General features: G+C 47.9%; 1 protein-coding gene across 1 annotated transcript in view; it reads right to left on the bottom strand.

Annotated features, from left to right (window-relative positions):
* QRICH2 (glutamine rich 2) overlaps positions 1 to 22,257 on the bottom strand; it is a 479,286-nt gene that overhangs the window by 193,358 nt on the left and 263,671 nt on the right. Inside the window, exons 14-15 of the mRNA XM_069201754.1 lie at positions 17,365 to 17,529; positions 14,430 to 14,551 (exon numbers count right to left, since the gene is read on the bottom strand). Coding sequence (XP_069057855.1) covers positions 14,430 to 14,551; positions 17,365 to 17,529 — 287 coding nt within the window. The remainder of the gene's footprint in view (positions 1 to 14,429; positions 14,552 to 17,364; positions 17,530 to 22,257) is intronic.

Below are 22,257 nucleotides of genomic sequence, written 5' to 3' on the forward strand. Positions count from 1 at the left end.
GTTTTGCACATAGCTGGGTCCAAACTGAGATGGCATGGTGTGCAAAACAAGATGCACCAAGATGCGGCCCTGAGTAATTACCAGTGGCTGATATTAATTCAAACATTTCATCCATCCCTTTTTGTAAACTTTAGTTTAAGTGCTCAGTGTATTTTGCTCCATGTTCTGGTCTGGAGTAGGCCTTTGACCCCCTCAATTCAGGTATTCCTACCTGGCCTCACTCAGGCCATTTAAAGATCTTTCATTTGAGGAAGAGCCTCTCTTATTCTTCAGAGGTCTTGCTGTTGCAGGAGGCCAAGAAAGAAATTCAGTGGTCACTGGATCATAAGGAAGCCTAAAATAGCCTGCCATTTTCAGAGCTTCCCTACTTGTGAATTTAGAATCAGATACAGTCAGGCATCTGAAGAGGAGCTTCTGCTTCATATCCATTGGTGCTCCTAGCTGGGTCCTCTGTAGCACGATACTTGCATCCGACAGTGTGACATGCTGCATCCTCTTGATGATGGACAATAGTGTGGCTCGAAGGCACTACGTCCAGAATAATGACAGGGATAGCCAAGGATTTCTCTCACTTCTGCCTCTAGTGAGGGATCTCTGTGATGGCAGAACAACTTGGGAAAGATGAAAAACAAACATGGTCACTACTGGATCTCTTGATCCTAATGGATTCCAGATATTGAATGCAAGACCTGTGAGTGTTCACAGCTAAACTGGACAGATGGGACCTACAATTAGGATCTACTCTCTTCTAGGCTGAACACCCAAGTCCAGGTTTTCTTCAGCTGGATGATGGACCCAGAGCCAGCAGTGACAGATGCCTTCCAGCAATATAAGCCTGAATTAAGCCTTTTCTTTTTTTTTAATGATTCTCTGGGTTGCAGGAAAGTGGAGATGGTATTGATTACTCTGGTTTGGAGGTCTCAAGCGTGGTTTCAAGTTCCACTGGATCTTTCTTTGGATTTTCCAAACCCTTTAATCCAGTCTTGGTATTTTCTGTTGTCCCCCTGGGGAGAGATTCACTTGATGGGCTGGGACAACTCTCTTATATAAAAAGGCGCTGCAGATTTCCAGAGACTTTGGTAAGTCCTGGGATTTTTGCAGCAGATGTGTGCAGTTCTGGGTTTGTGGCACATGATACAGACAGCAGCCAAATGGAGTTTGAGGCATGTTAAGAGATGTGTTGATCCAGTGTGGTTGTAAATTTCCCACATTTTAAATTTCTTATCAGAGATCGGTGGGGATGGTATGGCATATGCCACAGTGAATTCCTACAGGTCGTACATTTTGGTGGGCCATACTATGATTAATGGTGTTCCTGTTAGGAAAAAGGTCCCCAAATGTAATATTTTGATGGGAGTGGTGTTTTCTATGGTACCTCAGTGTAAAGATTCTCAAATCTAAGACCTGAACAAGGATTAGTGATGTGCCTATATTGACCTGGTAACAAATGTTTGTCTCAAAAGGGGGTGTCTGCAAAGCTCACGTTTTTATTCTGCTTAATCTTAGTTAGAAGCGTCATGGATGTGCAAGTGTTGTGTTTGACCAGAAGAGCGTTTACACTTTTGAGAAATTGAGTTGTTGGTTGAGGGAGGTGTGAGCCCTTCTCAAGAAACAGCCACATTCCTTGTCAGGATAACCACAAAAGGTCATAACATTAACCTGTGCTTAACCCTCTGGTAGCTTGGCACAAAAGCAGTCAAGCATAACTAAGAGGCAATGATTAAAGTATTTATGCAGCATTTAAATGGTAAAAAAGTGAAAAAACAAGAAGAAAAACCCCACCCCAATTTAGAAAAACAGAGTTACATTTTCATTAATTATTTCACACTAAAATGACAAAAATGAAGTCAGTAGAACCAAAGTTATGAATGTTAAAATTTGAAGTAATAAATAGCACTTACAAAATCAAAGCACTAACCATGGATATCTAGTGAAGCAAGACCAGTGCAAGCTTGAAAGTTATGGCTGACCACGCTAGACGCAGTTCAGATACACAAAGTGGATTGAGTCCGGTCTCTGCTTATCTTCAGACATAGAAGAAATTTTGAAGAAAAAAGCCTAAAAAGGTAAAGTTCAACAGGGCAAAGCAGCTGGCGGTATCCAAGTAGGAAGCATCACTGTTGGGGAGCCACTGGACAAAGTTGAGCTGAAGGTTTATACAAGCAAAAAGTAAAAAATCTCCAATGAGACAAAGCTGTAGGTTGTAGCCAATGAGGGTTCCATGAGGCCAGATTGCCCTTCTGCGAGGGGCCGCTGAACAGGATTTGCTGCTGTGGACAAAAACTTACGGGAGCTACCAGAAAGTCAGGCCAACCAGCGATGCATCTTGGGTAGATCGGCAAGCAAGTAGATTCCAGTCTCCTCTTGGTTCTCAGAGCTTTTTTTGACTGAAAATTTCTAATTCCCAGGTTTTGAATTTGGGCTATCTGGCACATGCACATTTAGCACCACGTACAAGGGTCCAGGACTGGAGGGGCACCACTTGGATAGTCAGGACTCACTGTGGCGGGGTCCAGGTGTAGGGTCTAGATGGTTGGAGCCTTTTTTGTCCCCGAGGCTCTGGTTAGGAGGCAAGTCAACTAGCACTTGGAGTCACTATTGAAGTCCTGGATTCATGCATAAAAGCATGTCTCTAGAAGCAGGGTAGTCCCCTGAGAGCACAATTCAGAATTCAAGCAGTTGGGCAGTCAATGCAGGGTTCAGACTGCAGGGCAGTCCTTTTGGTGCAGCAGGGCAGTCCTTTTGGTGCAGCAGGGCAGTCCTCTAAAGTAAACAGCAAGTCACAGGAAGAAGGGCAGTCCTCGGAGATTCCACAGGTCCAGAAGTGAACTGAAGAGTAGGTATGAGGGTCCTAATTTTATACCTGGTGCCAGCTTTAAAGTGGAAGAAACTTCTGGAGTTTTCCCCCCATGGAAGTATCTGGAATTTCCTGCTTATTTTCAGAAGCTCAGAATACCAGACTCTCCTTGTCCAGTCCAGAGCCATAAGGATAACTTGGGCCTGGTCATTCCTGATCTTCTTGAGAACTCTGGGCAGAAGTGATACGGGCGGAAAGGCATGCTGGAGGCCTGAACTCCACTGAGATGAAAAGCATCTCCAAACGATAGCGGGATTGGAAACTGCTGACATTGCGCACTCTCTTTGGAGGTAAACAGAGCTAACTAAGCCTCTCCCAACTGCTGAAAGAGTCTTTGTATTGCTTCTGAATGGAGATGCATTCATGGTCCGCTAGGCATCGACGGCTGAGTTTGTCCACCCTGACGCTCAGAAAACCTACCAGGTGTTAAACCAGGGTTATGCCCTGCAGTTCCAGCCATGACCAAAGATGCAGGGCCTCTTGGTAAAGTGTCCATGAACCCCGCCCTCCCCCACCCCCTTACCACGCCTGCTGCAATACCACGTGGCGGTGGTGTTGTCCGTGAACACCTGCACTAACTTCCCCTTGACAGAGGGAAGAAATGCTTTTAATGCTAAATGGATCACATGGAGCTCCAGCAAGTTGATGTGGAGTCCTGATTCCACCAGATACCAGATGCCTCTGATCTCCACCTCTCCCAAGTGGCCACTCTATCCCAGGAGGGAGATATCTGTCACTACTGCCAGGTTTGGTTGGGGAAGGGAGAGGAGTATGCTTTTGACCCAAATTCGGTTCATCAGCCACCACTGCAGGATTTTTACAGTTCCCTCAGAGATTTGGACCATGTCGGAAAGAATCCCCAAAAGCTGCGCCCACTGGAACTTCAGGTCCCACTGCAGGGCCCACATATGCCATGTAGCAAGATTCACCAGCAGGATGCAGGAGGCCATGAAGCCTCAGAGTCAGTCTCACTGAAACCCAGGCCAGAGGCTGAAACATGTGTATTATAGCCTGAATATGGCTGCTTGGGAGGATAATCCTGAAACTGAACTGTGTCCAGAGAACTGCTCCGATGAAAGGTAGCGTATGAGAAAGAGTCGGGTGTGACTTTGGCATGTTTATAGTGAACCCCAGTGAATGCAGGAGGTCTGCCGTAGTCTGAAGGTGGGAGACGACAGCCTGAGGCAAGCCCACTTTCAACAGCCAGTCATCCAGATGAACGAGTTACTTACCTTCGGTAACGACTTTTCTGGTGGATACATTAGCTACCTGTGGATTCCTCACCTAATGAATACTCCCATGGCGCCAGCATTCGACGGAAATCTTCTTCCTAGTCTCTGCACGTCGACGAGGACGTCACTCTAGCCCACGCAACGCCGTCTGACGTCATACAGGCAATAAGAGGTCCTCGACGACGTGCCGACATCAGTACCAACATTTTTTACGTGCATGAGAACAACAACCCAATGCAATGAAAGAGCAAGGCAACATCCCATAACCTTGTAAAATACACAATATTGCAATGAATAGCTGTAAATTTAATATAACGAACAAATATATGCAAATCATGTATGTACACAAAGATATATACATATATATATATATATAATACAGATAAATATATACAAGTATCCATATATACAACATCTATTGCAACCTTGAAGACCAAGAGGAGCGCACTCAAGGATTACTTGGTAAGACCAGAAAGGCAACGGGGAGGCGGGTGGGACTGTGAGGAATCCACAGGTAGCTAATGTATCCACCAGAAAAGTCGTTACCGAAGGTAAGTAACTCGTTCTTCTGATGGATACAACTACCTGTGGATTCCTCACCTAATGAATAGAGTCCCAAAGCAGTACCACGCCCGGTGGCGGGTGCCTAAATGGTCAAACCAAGAAATCCTGCAGCACTGACCGTGCAAAATGGCCGTCCCTTCTGACCTCAGAGTCCAAACAGTAATGTTTCGCAAAAGTGTGAAGGGACGACCAAGTTGCGGCATTGCAGATGTCAACCACAGGAACACCTCTGGCCAAGGCCGAAGTGGCCGACTTAGCTCTGGTGGAATGAGCTCTAATGCCCTCAGGAGGGTCCTTCTTTGCCAAAGAGTAACAGATTTTAATGCAAAGAACCACCCACCTGGAGAGTGTTCTCTTGTGGACTGCCTTTCCTCTCCTCTTGCCCACGTACCCGATGAACAGCTGATCCTCCAGCCTGAAATCCTTTGTTCTATCAATAAAGAAGCTCAACGCCCTCTTTGGGTCCAGACGGTGCAGTCTTTCTTCCTCTTTAGAAGGATGAGGCGGAGGATAGAACGTGGACAAAGTAATTGTCTGAGCCAAATGGAAGGGTGAAACAACCTTCAGGAGGAAAGCAGCCTTGGTCCTCAACACCACCTTATCCCCATAAAAAGTTGTATAAGGGGGCTTTACCGATAAGGCCTGCAACTCACTCACTCTCCTTGCAGATATTATAGCTACCAGAAAAACTGTTTTTATAACCAAATACCTTAAGGGGCAAGAATGCATAGGCTCGAAAGGGGACCCCATAAGGAAAGTCAGGACCAAGGACAAATCCCATTGCGGCATAACAAATGGTTTTGGAGGATATTTATTTAGAAGACCTTTCAAGAATCTGATAACAATAGGGGATTTAAATAACGATGGTTGGTCTGGAAGACAAATGAAGGCTGACAAGGCCGACAAATAACCCTTAATGGTAGCCACTGCACAACCTTTCTGCGCTAGAGACAGAGCAAAAGACAAAACGTCCGATAGATGAGCATGTAAGGGATCAATCTGCCTCTCTCCACACCACGCAACAAATTTAGACCACCTATTAGCGTAGATAGATTTAGTGGGGTGTCGCCTGGCCGCTAATATAACATCCACTACATCAGGCGGGAGAGAGAAGGAACTCAGGTTGCCCCGTTCAATCTCCAGGCATGTAGGTGCAGACTCTGGAGGTTGGGGTGTAAAACCTGCCCCTGCGACTGCGAGAGGAGGTCTGCCCTGAGAGGGAGACGGAGCGGAGGGCACATTGAGAGTTGGAGAAGGTCGGAGTACCACACCCTCCTTGGCCAATCCGGAGCTATTAAGATGACTTGGGCCCGGTCTTGGCGAATCTTCCTCAACACTCGAGGAATCAAGGGTATGGGAGGAAACGCGTAAAGCAACTGGCCGCACCAGGTTATTTGAAACGCGTCCCCCAACGCTCCCTGTATCGGATACTGGAGGCTGCAGAATAACGGATAATGCGCGTTCTCCAGAGTGGCAAACAGATCTACCCGAGGAAACCCCCACCTTTGGAAGATCAAACGGGCTTGATCTGGATGGAGACGCCACTCGTGGTCTGCCGAGAATTGGCGACTGAGACCGTCCGCACGTACATTCAAGACCCCGGCCAGATGATTTGCTACCAAGCAAATCTGATGGTCCTTTGCCCAGGACCATAGTCGAAGAGCTTCTCTGCAGAAAAGGTACGACCCTACTCCTCCCTGTTTGTTTATGTACCACATCGTGGTAGTATTGTCCGTCAGGACCTGTACCGACTGACCACGAAGGGAAGGGAGGAAGGCCTTGAGAGCCAGACGTACAGCCCGTAACTCCAACAGATTGATATGAAACATCTGCTCCTCTGGAGACCAAAGGCCTTTGATCTCCAGATCCCCCAGATGAGCTCCCCACCCTAGAGTGGAAGCATCCGTTATGACCGTGGCCACTGGTGGCGACTGCGCGAACGGCTTTTCTTGTGAAAGATTGTTGCTCGCAATCCACCACTTCAAGTCCACAGCAGCATCTCTGGAGATCTTGACAGCACCTTCTAGATCTCCTTGTGTTGAGACCACTGCCTTCGGAGGCACCACTGAAGAGCCCTCATGTGCCAGCGAGCATGCGTGACCAACAGAATGCAGGAGGCAAACAGACCGAGCAGACGAAGGACCTTGAGGACTGGAACTACCGCTCCATTTCGAAACATTGGAACCAATTCCTGAATATCTTGAATCCGCTGAGGCGGAGGAAAGGCTCGACTCAATGTTGTATCCAGTACTGCCCCTATGAACAGGAGGCGCTGAGAGGGCTCCAGGTGAGATTTGGGCTCGTTCACCGAAAAACCCAGGTCGAACAACAACTGAGTCGTTGACTGCAGATGATGCGACACAAGCTCCGGCGACTTGGCTTTGATCAACCAGTCGTCCAAGTAAGGGAATACTGCTATCCCCTTCCTTCTGAGCTCTGCCGCAACCACCGACATCACCTTCGTGAAGACTCGAGGTGCTGAAGTAAGACCAAACGGAAGGACCGCAAACTGATAGTGCTGCGATCCCACCATAAACCGGAGATACTTCCTGTGTGACTTGAGTATCGGGATATGAAAGTAAGCATCCTGCAAGTCGACAGACACCATCCAATCTTCCTTGTTCAACGCCAAAAGCACCTGAGCTAGGGTCAGCATCTTGAACTTTTCCTGTTTGAGGAACCAATTCAAGATCCTCAGGTCCAGGATTGGTCTCAACCGACCATCCTTCTTGGGAATCAGGAAATACCTTGAGTAACAACCTCGACCCCTTTCCTGCTCTGGGACCAACTCTACCGCACCCTTTGAAAGGAGGACTTGTACCTCCTGTTCTAGCAACAGGAGGTGTTCTTCTGAACAATAAGATGGGCGGGGCGGGATGAGGGGCGGGAACTCCTGAAAGGGAAGGGTGTAGCCTTTTCCCACAATACTGAGAACCCAAGTGTCCGTTGTAATAGTCTTCCACTTGTGGAGAAAATGCTGTAATCTTCCCCCTACGGGAGAGGAGTGAGTGGGAAGAGGCAGAGTGCTGCTGAGAGGCTCCTCTGGTGCAGGCCCTCCCTCTCCCTCTAAAAGATCTATAGGGATGGGAAGAGGCAGGTTGCTGGAATCTCCCCCGAAAGGAAGAGGAGGAAGAGCCACGCCCAAATCCCCGAAACCTCCTGAAAATCCTGGAAGAGGCAGAGGAAGAAGGAGCTTGGAGTCCTAACGATTTGGCTGTGGCCCTGCTCTCCTTAAAACGTTCCAAGGCCGAATCTGCCTTGGCGCCAAACAGCTTGTCCCCATCAAAAGGGAGATCCAATAGGGTTGACTGCACATCCGCAGAAAACCCCGAATTACGGAGCCAGGCCTGTCTCCTTGCCACCACAGTCGTGCCCATTGCTCTGGCCACCGAGTCGGTGGTGTCCAGCCCAGACTGAATAATCTGGGTCGTGGCAGCCTGGGCATCTGAAACAACATCCAAAAGACCCTGGGGAAGCTCCGTAAATGATGAGGAAATGTCATCCATAAGAGCATGAATATATCTCCCCAGGATACAAGTTGCGTTGGTGGCCTTCAACGCCAGACTGCAGTACGAAAAGATTTTCTTGGACTGCGCATCCAGTTTCTTCGAGTCCCTGTCCCCAGGCACCGTCGGGAAAGAACCAGGCGCTGATTTGGATGAACAGGAGGCCTGCACCACCAAGCTCTCCAGTGTAGGGTGTCTAGAAAGAAAGCCAGGGTCAGTTGGTGCAGCTCGATACCTCCTGGCTACGGCTCTATGAACCGCTGGGGAAGATACTGGTCTCTTCCACACCTCTAGCACCGGATCCAGCAAAGCGTCATTAAACGGCAATAGAGGCTCTGCCGCAGCTGAGGCCGGATGAAGCACCTCTGTCAGAAGGTTCTGTTTTGTCTCTGCCACCGGCAAAGGCAGGTCCAAAAAACTAGCTGCCTTCCGTACCACTGCGTGAAAGGAAGCAGCCTCCTCCGTGTATTCCCCTGGAGACGAAAGATCCCACTCAGGGGAAGTGTCCAGCCCACTGGCTGTATCTAGACCATGCAGTCCATCACCCGAGTCCTCTAGTTCTCCTTCTTCCAGGACTCGTTGGTACTCCTGCTCCTCTAATAAACGGAGAGCACGTCTCCTCGAATGAAGCCTCTGCTCGATACGCGGAGTCGACAATGCCTCCGCCTCCGCCGAAGATCGGCGCCGATCTTCAGAAGCCACCGACGCCGCGTCCGGCGCCACAGGTAACTTTGGCGCCGATGAAAGAGCACTCGGAGCGGATGGACCCACCGGAGTCACAGGACGAAATCCCGACGACGGAATGGAAATCTCCGGGACCAATCCCTCCGAAGTAACCGGAGTGGCCACCGGCGCCGACACGGGCGCCGAGCCCACGTTCCCAAAAGGGAGAAAGGGCATAAAGGGTGCCGGCCGTAGAGGCGCAGGATCACCCAATGAAAAGGCCAAAGGGCCAGCCGGAGCACCCCCTGGAGCCATCTGTTGGAAGATGGTATACATCGCATTTAGGAATGCGGTACTATCGGCTCCAGGGGTGGGAAAAGCCGGATACTGGGGTGCCTGTATCGAAGGCGACCCCGACGCCGGCCTCGACGTCTGCGACGCCGGGGACAACACCAGAGGCTGCACCACTTCAATCACCGACGCCTGTCCAGGTGAAGTCGGTGACGCCGGAGAGGGCAACGGCGTCGATGGATGCGGCGTGACCGTGGGACTGACCTCCCAAGTCCTCCGGCGCCGATCCGAAGACCTGGAACGAGTCTCCTTGCTTGAATGGCGCCGTGATTCTCTACGGCACCGGGAGTCTCGATGACGCCGATGCCTTGGCGAAGAAGACTTCTTATGATGTTTTTCTTTCTTCGACTTCGCCATAAACAACTTCGCCTCACGTTCCTTGAGGGCCTTTGGATTCATGTGCTGGCATGAATCGCAAGTCGAGACGTCGTGGTCGGAGCTTAAACACCAAAGGCAGTCGGAGTGAGGATCCGTAACTGACATCTTGCCCTCTAACCACGAAAGTAACAGTTGCTCCCTCGAAGATAACCGTTTCGAATGCACGGAAAAAAGGGAACTGACGTCGGCACGTCGTCGAGGACCTCTTATTGCCTGTATGACGTCAGACGGCGTCGCGTGGGCTAGAGTGACGTCCTCGTCGACGTGCAGAGACTAGGAAGAAGATTTCCGTCGAATGCTGGCGCCATGGGAGTATTCATTAGGTGAGGAATCCACAGGTAGTTGTATCCATCAGAAAGGGGAAGACTGACACCCCTAATCTCTGCAGATGAGCTGCGACTCCCACACACCCGAGGGGTGCTGGTAAGGGGAGCACTTTGAACTGAAAGTGCGTGTGCTAATTTGAACTGTAGGTAACGCCTGTGGGCAGGCGTGATGGAGATGTGGAAATATGCATCCTGCAAGCCCAACGCTACCAACAATGTCTCCTTGGTCTAGGACAGACATGATCTGAGCCAAAGTAGGCATCTTGAATTTCTCCTTTTTGAGGAAGAGATTGATGGTTCAGAGGTCTAGAATAGGGCAAAAACCTTGTTCTTCGTGGGAATCAGAAAGTAGTGGGAATAGCAACTGCTGCCTACTTCTGATATTGGAACCCTCTCTATAGCTTCCTTAGCCAAGAGAGCTGTAACTTCCTCTTGGTGCAAAGACAGATGATCCTCTGCCAGGCATCTTTGCGTTGTGTGTATTGGGGGAGGGAAAGATTGGAAAGGGAGGGAGTAGCCCCTATGAATGATCTGCATGACCCATTTGTCCGATGTGATTTAATGCCAGTGGAGGAGATGATGTTGGATTCTCCCTCAAACTGGGCACCCATGGTCTTGCAGAATCAACTAAGTGGGCTTAGAGGTGGCAGCTGCTGGGGGGTTGGTGGTGTACAGCTTCTGGCTACCAGATCCAAGGGGTTGGAATACACTGCTCCACAAGCTGTGCATGCGCAGGACAGTGGCTGACATAGGCTTGGTGCTGTGACCCCCCCCCCCTTCCATATGCACGAAAGGGGCAAAAGGCAGCCTGGGGTGAGGTGTCAGTGAGAGGCCCAAGGATTTGGTCATATCCCTTGAAGCGCTCCAGCGCCAATTCTACCTCCTCTCCGAATAGACAAGTCCCTTTGAAGGGCATGTCCATGAAGTTGGCCTAGACATCACCCGAAAAGCCAGATGTTCTCAGCCAAGCCTGGTGCCTCAAGGCCACTGTTGATGTGCACCGCTCTGCCCAGTGAGTCAGTTGTATCCAAAACACACCTAGTGGTTAACTTTGCTGCATCTCTCCTGTCTTTCATTGCTTAGCAGTGGATGGCCTGAACCTCCTCCAGGACCTGTGGCAGGTGTTGCACAACAGTATACCACCAGGTATGGGAATAACGGCCCAACAGGCATGCAGTGTTCACCTACTGCAATGCTAGGCTGGTGGAGGAAAACATTTTCTTGCCTAAGTTATCTAGTCTCTTGGATTCCCTGTCAGGGGGAGCGGCAGGGAATGCACCCTGGGAAGTTGAGGCTTGGACTACCAAGCTCTCTGGGCTGGAGTGTTGGGTCAGGAAACTAGGATCAGCCTTGCAGGGGGATGGTTATGGCCAATTGTCCTATTTACAGGAGCCCCTACTGGACTTCAACCAAGTTCCCAGCAAGACATCAGTCAGTGCTTCATTAAAAGGCAACAGGGGTTCAGATGAGGAAGCCACATGCTGAAGCACTTCCATCAAGAGGTTAGTCTTGACCGTCAGTGAGGGAAGCTTGAGGTTAAGGACCTCCACTGCCCTCTTTACCTCCATTGCATAAGATGCCCCCTCCTTTGTAGCCACAGTGGGGGGGAGAGCAAGCCAATATCTGGAAATGTGTCCAGTCCACTGGCATCTCCTAGTTCCTCATACCAGTCCAAGTTTTCGCTAGGGGTGTGTAACTGGTAATCTAAAGGGTCGAATGACCCCTCCCTCTCTTCCCCATGCCTGGCTACTCCAAACAACACTCAGGCAATGACTTACTGCAACTGGGCCATGCCTGCGCCAGAATCGGCATCGATCAACACCATTCTGACTCTGAGTTGTCGGGAAACATAGTGGGGATGACGCTGCCGGTGGGTGCGGGAGCATTGACTTTGGGATTGGCGCAGGAGAAGCTCACATTGGCACGACTGGTGCCAATCCAGATCAGATCCGTGAGACCCTGCCGGAGCCGTTGACGCAGAACCTGATGGGGCCCGGAGGTGCTCCAGAGGGGTCAGCCAGCTCGAATACGCAACCCATTGCCTCGTAAAAATCCTTTATTTGAGCGTGGGTCGCTCCGGCTCCCGAAAATGGGGACCTAGCAACGGCTCCGTAGAACTGTGCCTGGACTTGTCATGTCGGCCAACGGACGAGGTGAAGTTGAAGTTCATTTGGACTTCTTCTTCTTCTTGTGCCTCTTTCCCCAGTGTCCTGAGGACCTCGAGCGTGAGGAAGGGGACTTGGGGCTCCTGGAGCATTCCTCCAACTTTCTCCTCAATAGGGACCGAGACCTCCTAGGAGTCGCGCTAACTGACGACGACTGCTGGCCCGCAAGCAGCTTTAGGGACCGCTCCGTCAAAGATTTTATTGCCATGGCCTGGCAGTCAGAGAACAACTTCGAGTCGTATCATGCTTTACACTCCATAAGCACACCAAGTGCGGGTCCGTTACAGACGCTGAGCAGTAACCGACTCCACTTGGCTTAAACCCTACCTTCTTTGATGACATTTCTTGACACAGTTTGCAAAAATATTCGACAAAATGTTTAAAAAAAGCCTGTGAAAATGAGACAGAGGGGTAGCTCCTCTCCGGATCAGTGCTAACTGGCACAGAAAGAAAGAAACTGACGTTCGTGCTGGGTGGTGCCTATATAGGTGACTGCAACGTCACTTCCTGCTCCAAGAACGCCGGTGACAGGCAGGGCGGAACCGAATAATGCCTCCTGATGGCACGCAGGGGTGCTGCTCATGCAAAAGTTTCTGGATCCAGTCTAACACATAGGAAATTCAAAGGTAAGGTACCTTCAGCTAGATGTCTCTATCAGTTACTGCACACAGGCCGGAGTGGCAGGCCTGAGACATGTTTTAAAAGGCTATGTAAGTGGGTGGCACAATGAGTGGTGCAGGCCCACTAGTAGCAATTAATTTACAGGCCCTGTGTACATTCTGTACCACTTTACTAAGGACTTATAAGTGAATCAAATGTGCACATTTTGCCATTTTTAAAGGAGAGATCACAAACACTTTAGCACTGGTTACCAATGGTAAAGTGCACAGAGTCCTAATGCCAACAAAAACTAAATTCAGAAAACAGGAGCGGTGGAGGCAAAAACGTTTGGGGGTGACCCTACAGAGAGGTCAACAACCCTGGATGGAGTAACCTTCATGATCCCAAATTGAGTGAGTCAACCATTTAATCTCATACACGGTTTTCCTTGGTCACACCAAGTTATGTATGGTAAAATGCTTGAAACCGTACAAGTTACTAGAGGGCTTAGGCATAAATCAGCTTCCGAGTTGCTTAATTCTTCTTGTAAATAATTTGCATCAATCCCATCCTCAAGTCTTTCCCAAGGGTTCGCAGGATTGAGGTCTGAATAGTTTTAATTTTGGGGCCCACTATGTGAGATGCTATGACATGACACACTCTTCTGTTTATGTAATAACACAAACAACTTGTTCAGCAGAGTCAATGTTAAAAACGTTTTACTTAAAGCTAGTGGTGGATTTTCCTCTCTAGGTGTAACAAACTTTGGAGTAGCATCATCTTTACCTCTGGTTCTACATATAATGTAAAATACATTACTTACTGAAAAGGAAATTTACAGTTCTATTAAGAAATTGGTGGTAAAGGTTGCCCCATCAGGTGGTGCCAATGAAATCGTTGTTATATGGGTTCACCCCGTGATAATGGGCAGAATACGTTTAAAATGTTGCATTTGCTTTGATTTACTAATGGTTTTCATTCACATGGATTCTAGATTTTATTGATATCTAAGCGAATGTTTATTTCTTTGTAGAGACACACCAGAAACAATGCTAGAGGAGTTATGATAAGACTGATGGCTTAGGGGCTTGCGGTTCTTCCAACAGACTATGTGGGATTTTACAAGTGGTTTGATGACTGCGTTTGTAGTTTATCCCCAAGGGTTGCTGAGAGATGTGCAATTTCTGAAATGGTATGTTGGCTGGACGCTGTTCTAAAGCAGAAAAGAAAGCAAAGCCAAAATATTACATCTGCGCCCCCCTTTATAGACATGTACATGTCCTTCCATTTAGCAAGGGCATTTTATATTATTGAGCTGAAAGATAAATGGACTACAGATCTGGAACATAGCTTACCTGAAATATGCTACGACTGACCACACCAATTTAATTTCAGTATGCTTGTATGAATAGTACGCTATGTGAATGAATGTATACAGGTACTGTTATGATTGTTGACATATAAAGTGGTAGATCAGCTATGCACCCTACTGTGACTGACCATAGAACATTCATTATGTATGTATCTCTGCCATTCAGCTATGGTTATAAGAAACTTTAACCTCACTGTTTCACATGGGTTGACGGTCAGATTCCGTATTTGGTGATAGTGAAATTATAACATTTGAGAAGATTTATTTATGAAATGTTTTAGCGAACTGTGCAACTAATTACTGTTCAAAAGGTATCCCTTTTAAGGAATGCAAATACAAAAAACAGGGCTAAAATGTATGCTATGAGGTATAACCTCACTGGTGCAGCTGGGTCCCCCCCACTGGCTCTGCTTACTTTCTGATGCCAGCCGCCTCATCAGCCTCGTAGCTGGGGGAACGATCCTTCAGTTGCTTGCGAATGGCTTTCCAGCGTTCCTCCAGTTGGCGCTTGAAGGGATCCAATTCCAGTCGATCCAGCTGAAAGCATAAGGAATGAGGCTGGTGAGAGGCAGGTGGGGAAAGCTGCCACAGAAGCCAAAACTGAGTCACTGTATTGAAAAATTGTTGGAAGGATCAGTAGCAGAAAAGGAGTGAATGCAGGGGCGACTGGTGTTTATAGGCAAAAGGGGCCTTGCCCTGCCACCCTCCCACGGGGGAGAGGCAAGAACAGTGAAATAAACACAGAGCAGCTGAAAATAAATCACTACTCTGAGACTGTGCTGAATCTCCTGAGTGAACTCAAGTGAACTTTGCAGATGTCCTACGGCGCAAGTGCCAGCTGGTCGAGGTTTTCTTCGACCTGCAGACACAAGCTACAGCAATGACATCACAGGAGAAGGAGTACTGAATTGGAAAGCAAGTGATCCAGTTGCTTTTGGGGCGCATGAACACGGGTCCTGGTAGGAGTTACAATACTCCATCCACTTCAATGGCCAGTGGTGGAGCAGGCCGATGAGAGAAGGAGGGAGTGGGTGGCAACAATTTGGTGGTCATCACAGAGTGGCAGGCTATAGGAGGGGAAGGGTCTGCTCTCCCGGCAGTAACACTTGTTTGGTACTGCATTTGATTTCACTTTGAAAAAAATATTATGGAGCTGAGCACAACAGAGTGCTCCTTACCTCAACCACAGAGGCTCAAGAGAGGGAAGTAACCAGCTGCGCACAACAACTGCACTAGTGGACTAGGAGGTAAGTGTGCAGTAAGCTTCTGCCTGCATCAGGGGCATCGTCAAACTTCCCCACCCTCCCCCAACCCACTCTAAGCAAAGGCTTATAATTAACTTGGAAGAGTAAGCGAGTGAAAGGGTGGATGAGTGGATGGATGGATGGATGGATGGATAGAGTGAAATGATGGGTTGATGAATGATGAGAGAAAGAATGGTTTATGGGAGAATGAGTGAAGGTGGGTGGATGGAATGGTAAATGGATGGATGAAGTGAAAGTATGGATGAATAAGCAAAAGGATGGATTAATTAAAGGATGGATGTAAAGATGGATGAGTAAAATGATGGATGAGTGAAAGGCAAGGTAGATGGATGTCTGTATGAAAGGATGAATGGAAAGATGAGTGAAAGCATGAATTGGTGGATGGATAAACAGATGGATGAATGAATGAATGAATGAATGAAAGGATGGGTGGCTGAATGTAAGGGAAAATGAAGGTATGTAGGAATGGATGGAAGGATGGGAAGAAAGATGGATGGATGGGTGTAAGGATGGATGGCTGAGTAAAAGGGCATATAGATGGATGAGACAAAGGGAGGATAATGGATGGATGGAGTGAAAGGATGGATAGATGGAGCGAAAGGGTGGATGGATAAGCGAAAATATGAGTGAATGGATGGATAAGAGAAAGGTTGGTTGATTGAGTGGATGGTTTGGTTTGATGAATAAGTGTCCCTGGACCAGTAGTGTCTCTCCTTTATGGGCTCCACAGCTACACTACAATCTCCTTGCTTTGTGGTCCATTTTTATTGTATATGTGTTTTTCAATGTGAGGGGCACCTCACCTTTGAATCGTGCAGACATGCACTGTCCTACAGTACTGTGCTAGCTGCTGCCACAGCTGCTCTCCCGCCCAAACAGTGCCTGCCTCCACACAAGGCTGCACCCCTGCACCTCGGCCAGCTCTCACAACCAGGCAGCATCAGAGAAAGAAAGCAGGGTGTCACAGGTGCACACATTACTTAAACCCTCTGGTGCATGGAGGCACAGCACAGGATGTTATACCACGGGGTTGGGAAGCGCTATTGCATGGCTGTCTGTGCTCAGACTCTCAAGGCCCTCCAGCCTCCCCCCTTAACATGACTGAAGCCAACAACAGCAGCAAACTAACATAAGTAGCAGTCACCCACAAACCTTTGGTTTGCTAACACTGTTTAATATTATTTTTCTACCTTGAAAATGATTTGCTGTGGGAATTGGGAACATTTGTGGTTGTTGATGATGAGGTTTACCAGTTTCTAGAATTTTTTACAGGGGGGTCTTGGCATCAAAAAGTTTGAAGACCTCTGATCTAACTGGACGTTGGGCATCAATTCTCACTAGTTTTAGCAACTGCTTTTGCCCTTTTGGGATTTCAGCCACAGATATCCTCAGCGCCCATCTGCTACCTCCGAGATCTACATTGTGGCCATACCATGAGAGGCCACTGGGAGGCATTACTGCACTGGCCACCGTCGGACCTCCAGGATCTAAACCATGACTGTAGAATGAGTGTCTACTGCGTGTCAGTACAACGCTCAGATCCGTTTTAAAATATCGGCAAATATTTTAATTGCCCTGGGACTCCGCCTTCCAAGGGGTCCCTGGAAAAGTGAACTTGCTGTTAAGCTCACATCCCAGGTTTTTCTATTTTAATCTTTATAGTATAATTCAATATTGTTATCCAACATAGGGTTCGAAGCAGCAAAAAATAGGTGATAACATTCAAAATTGTCCCAAATAGTGGTCCGCAAAATATTTCTTGTGCTGGCCCCCAAGTCGGGAAACTCAACCCCAACTCCCTGCCGGGCAATGCATGGAAAACACATCATGCAAACACAACCGCTGTGAAACACTGCACATGCCTACCGGAGTCTGTGAGCAAAGGTAGAGGAGGCAATGAGATCAGACATTCATTGGACCAGACGGGTGGCATGGCCTGTGACGGCATGGAAGATACTGTAAGAGGATTTTTGCAGCCATGCAATTTTATTTCAAACATGTCGGGTGCGACGTTGGAGGTCTGTGGTAGCAGCTGGGGAGAGCGTGCGCAGCAGCGTGGGGGCACACAAGGCGCTTGGCACTCACCTTGGACTCCATCTCCGATGAGATCTTGTCTACCACTTTCTGCCAGTCTTGTTCTTGCACCGTGACCTTGTCCAGCAGCTCGTGCATCATCCGGTTCAGCTGCTCGTTGGTTGCATCGAACTGCGTGCGACTCACCTTACCTTCCAGCGCGCGCTTGTCCGCTTTCTGAGTAAAGAGAGAAAGAAGGGTGGCGGGGCAGGGAGGAAGCGTGAAATGGGCATCCAGAGTTCAACTCTCATACAAACCACAGTGTGACACAACAACATTGCAATTTCTTTTGAAAGTCACATAAATCCGAACCATTGTCTGCTGCACACATAGCAGGCACGCTGAGGCGTAGCTACCATTGGTGCAGCACGTACAATGGCACCGGGGCACGAGGGTGTTAGTGGCCCTCTGAACTCCAATTATAACTGTCTTTTACTACCCAACGGGCCCATTTTTCTTCATTGTATTAGGGCTTGTGGATCTCTTGCTAGCCATTGCAGGCAAATATGGAAAGTGTGGTTCCCACCACCTGTATCATCGAATGTTTAGGTTATTTAATTGCCTCTTATGTTTCTTCAACACTTCACAACAAGGACATTTTGATTCTCTTGATGAGGGACGTTAAGCTACCTCCGCCTGTCTCCGGCTCCAGTTTGCTAAGGAGTCCATGCATAAACTGAGTCGCGGCTCTTAAGTTTGTCGCCATAGAGCCGGTCTTTGCAGGGGGGTGTAGGCCCAGATTTACAAAGGTACTACATAACGCAACGCAGCAAGCAAAGAGAGAAGAGGGAAGCACCATATCTACTAAGAAAAGGCGATACCCTGCCCTCTCCCTAGCGCTGGCACACAATCAGGCTGCCGAGCGCCATGCACACACTTTAGTACCACAGTGCAAAGGTGCCTGCATCATGTGTAGCATTGTTTTGTATTGGAGGGCTACCCTTCCAATACAAAATACTATGCTGAGACTTACATCAAATCGTTTCCCACTTCAGATAGGTGCTGCACAGTGCAGCACACATGCACAGTCGGAAAAAGGTAAAAGTCAAAGTATTTCTCTGTTTTACGCCTGCTTCAAAGTTCAGTTAGTTTTTGGTGGCAAGCCCTCTCTACTATTGTTACTTGATATGGTTTTGCATCAAAACCATGGGTGGTTGCATGGGAATGCCCATGTATCACCCATAGAACACCTTCTTGAATTAAAGTAATGTAAAGCAGCAAATTGCGCTGCTTTGCATTACTTTGGGTTACAATCAAATGTTGCTTGTGCTGCTTTGCATTACTTTGAGGTAACCTTAGAGCACAAAATAAGTTTTGCACAAGAAAGTAAATAAAGAAAAACATCTTGCACAGGTTTGTGTTGCTTTTGTGATGCAAACCCAGAACAAAATGTTTGTTAATCTCGGTCGTAGTGATGCCCAGGTGGAAGCCATGCTTGTAGAGCTTTAATTGGGGCGACCAGTCTCAGATCATTATTAATTCAAAACTAACTTTCAAACGGTCCCCCATCAGGCTCTTTATTCTTGTCCTTACTTTACTGACGAAAACACTGATCCATTTTAAAAAAATGACTATAAAAACCCTTAAGGAATTTCATATCAGTGAAGCAATCCTTGTTTACATTTCATGTATTTTAATTCATCTAGCGCTCCCTTGCTTTTTTCAAGATGTGTTTCTGTAGCTTTTTCATGTAACATTCAACCCTTGGCTGGTGTGTACTTTCAACTGAATCACATGTGGGTGTCTAAGTGACTTCGGGTTGTGGGTGGGGGATTATGACAGTGCATGATTGAGAGCTCTTAAGCTAAGGTAGACAGCAGACCGTGTTTCTTACAGCGACTGTCAAGGGGTCATAGACGTGTGCAGATTACATGCACATCCAATCTTTGGCCTCTCCGCATTCAGAGATGGTTGCCCGTGCGCCAAATGTAACTGTGGGAAAGGGAGAGATAAGCAGATGAAAAATTTCAGGAAGAATTTCAGGAAGATGTTGGAAGAAAAAGGGATGAGTGTCTAAGTGAGGGAGAGACTTTAGAAGAAAGTGATGTGAAGGGGTGATAGGAGTGACTGAGGCTCTTTAAAGGCCACTACCCCTCCATTGACCATAGTCATTTTTAATTCACTGTCTCATATTTTCAGAAATTAAATGTTGGCAATTCTAATTATTCACAACAAAATCATTGTTGTTATTCGTCTTTCTAATAGAGCTAACAAGCACTGGCAAAGCCAATAGGTTTAGCTTGTTTTAAGAGCATGTGCTAATTGTTGTTTCATATGGATGGATGCAATAAAAAAAAAAAACCTCGCAATAGCAGAAAACTTGAAAAGAGAAGCCCAAACTACTGGTCAGGTGACATGCTGTGTGGAGTGCTGGATTTTAGCCTGCATCTTTTAAACCACACCCTTAATTGCGTAGGCTACACCTCTTGAGAGGAATCTTAGTTACACTCTTTTTGGCCATGCCTCTTTTAGAGACGCCCTTACCTTTTTCATCCCACTTAAAGAACTGCCCGTAGGGGCTTGTTTTTTGAAGGTCAAGGAAGCTGCCTTTGCTCTGCTTTAGTGTGCCCAAATGTGCAAGCGAGATAAATCTCTTGTATTTCAAGACAGGACACATTCCAATGTGAAATGAGGGCCCTACACCCTTCCTATGAAATGCCTTACTAACTCTGCCTGATGTCCATTGAATCTCCTTGAAGACACTACAGCTGCTAAGAAGGGCTTTCCCAAATCACCACAGAGTAGATGTGATTCAAGGAGGCAATGTTAACATGGACAGAATGTCCCATGATCCATATATTGGTGGTGTTCTGCCTGATATGCCCTCATTACGAATTAGGTGGAATTCAATGAAGAGCTTCCCAGTCGCTGGAATTACCATTACTGGCTGGTACATACCATGGAATTCCACTTATTACAACTTAAACCCCTCAGAATGAGGAATAACTGTGTGGATATGGAATTACAGTGCAGAATTTCTCACAATATTCCCTATTCCGAGGAGTTTCACAAGCATATTTATGATTTGGTCTGAGCAGGTAGTAATTGAGTGCCGGGGCTTCTGTGTGGGCTAGTTGGAGGGAGGGGATAGTGAAAGTGGGGGAGGAAAAAAGATGGATTGTTCTGGCTGGGGGGGAACATTGCATGTTCCCCCCCTTGCCAGAGAAAAAGTGACCAAAGTTTCAGCACTGATTACCTGATGGCAGTTAACCAGAAGAGACTTGCGGCACGTGGAAGGAGGGAAAAATGAATTATTATTATTTTTTTTTTTTAAACGTACCTGAATCCATACCACCGCGTCGCTCCTCTTCCCTTCGCCGCAGACTGCAGGCACAGGCTCCCATCCTGCCCTGTGGCCAATCTGAACGCTGCTGTCATGCTGCTGGCAGCATGTCAGCAGCGTTTGGATTGGTCGGAGTGCCTAGCCAGGGAGCTCAAAGGCAGACTGGGAGCGTCTGCCTACTCTCTCCAACCTGGCAACTCAGAGTACAGTTTCAATTTGGAATGGTTGAACAAAATTTGTTCTGGTGTACCTTAGCATTCTCTCACTAGACTACCCCCATGAACACTAGTGTACACTCTCACCCTTCCAAAACTAAGTGCAAGATGTACATAAATATTGTGCCATCACGAATTCTGCAATTCATAAAATCACAGAGCTTGCAACAGTGACAGTGAGCAATTTGCAACAACTTTTTGTGTCGCCTTTTAATACATCAGCCCCTACATACTCAAATCACTGTACCGATTTTCACCAATCATATTCTCTATCAGGGTTACTGTATGGCTTCAAACAGGACACAAACAGACTGATTTATCTGGTGGCGGATAAAGAACTCTGTTGCAGTGGCGATGGAGTTTCCTTCTCACCAACAAAGGCGTCCGCCCTCACGATCTATATGCGAGTGGGCCTTAAGTTTGGCCATGGCAGAGACTACTCTCTCTGCGCCATGGCCATGGCCAAACTTCTCTATCCTGAAGAGTAAGCGTTGTGGGAGAAACGTCTATATGTTCACCCGCCCAATTACAATGGGCAGACGTATAGCCATTTTTACTATCTTTCACCGCCAGGCAAACCCTGGCAGTGAGGGGCAGTAAAATGCAAATAATGCTCCCCCAGCCATGGGAGATAACTCCCATGGTGAGGGGAGCATTACCTTTTATTATTTACAAAAAGAAAATCCAGTTTCAGGATTTTCTTTTTTGAAAATAAAAAAAGAATACTCTGTTACAGGGCTTTGTCCTGCTTCCGCAGCCCTGTAGCAAAGAGTAAAATGCATTGACAGGAATTGCCATCATGGAGGTTCCGGCCAATATTTTTATGAATGACCACCTACTTGGCGGTCATTTATAAATTAGGCAGGCGAACCCTCCCTTATGGGGGCAGACTAAATTACTCCATGAAGAGGAATGCAATTGATAAGAATGAGGACTTAATTAGGACTTTGGCTGCCTGACCAGCGGACTGCCAATTTGGAGGTGGGGAGGTGGCCGTCAATACGGTGCCACCCCAGCCACAGTATTAGGACTTCCGCGCCGGGCTGCCCAGCACTGACAGTGCTCTCCCTGAGAACGAGGCCAATGCCGCAGCACTGTCGGTGCCGGCAGGGCACCCGGAATGCGCATTGCCTGCCATGGCAGACAGTGCACATTCCGGGTGTGCCGCCCTATCGCCCTGTTCCTGCATTTCTGCCAGCTTTTTCATTGCGGTGACCCCGCCATGAAAAGGCTGTCGGAAAGGCAAGTCGTGATCAGCACGGAGGTGCCGACATCAGGACATCCGTGCTTGATCCACCGCCAACCCATCGGGATCCAAGATCCTGGTGGTGGCAACGGTCTCACAGTGGTCCGACCACCAGGATCGCTATCTGGTGGTCGGGCCACCAAGTTTATGGTCATTTGGAC

Source organism: Pleurodeles waltl, chromosome 7 (genome assembly GCF_031143425.1).
Source record: "Pleurodeles waltl isolate 20211129_DDA chromosome 7, aPleWal1.hap1.20221129, whole genome shotgun sequence".
Classification (NCBI taxonomy): domain Eukaryota; kingdom Metazoa; phylum Chordata; class Amphibia; order Caudata; family Salamandridae; genus Pleurodeles; species Pleurodeles waltl.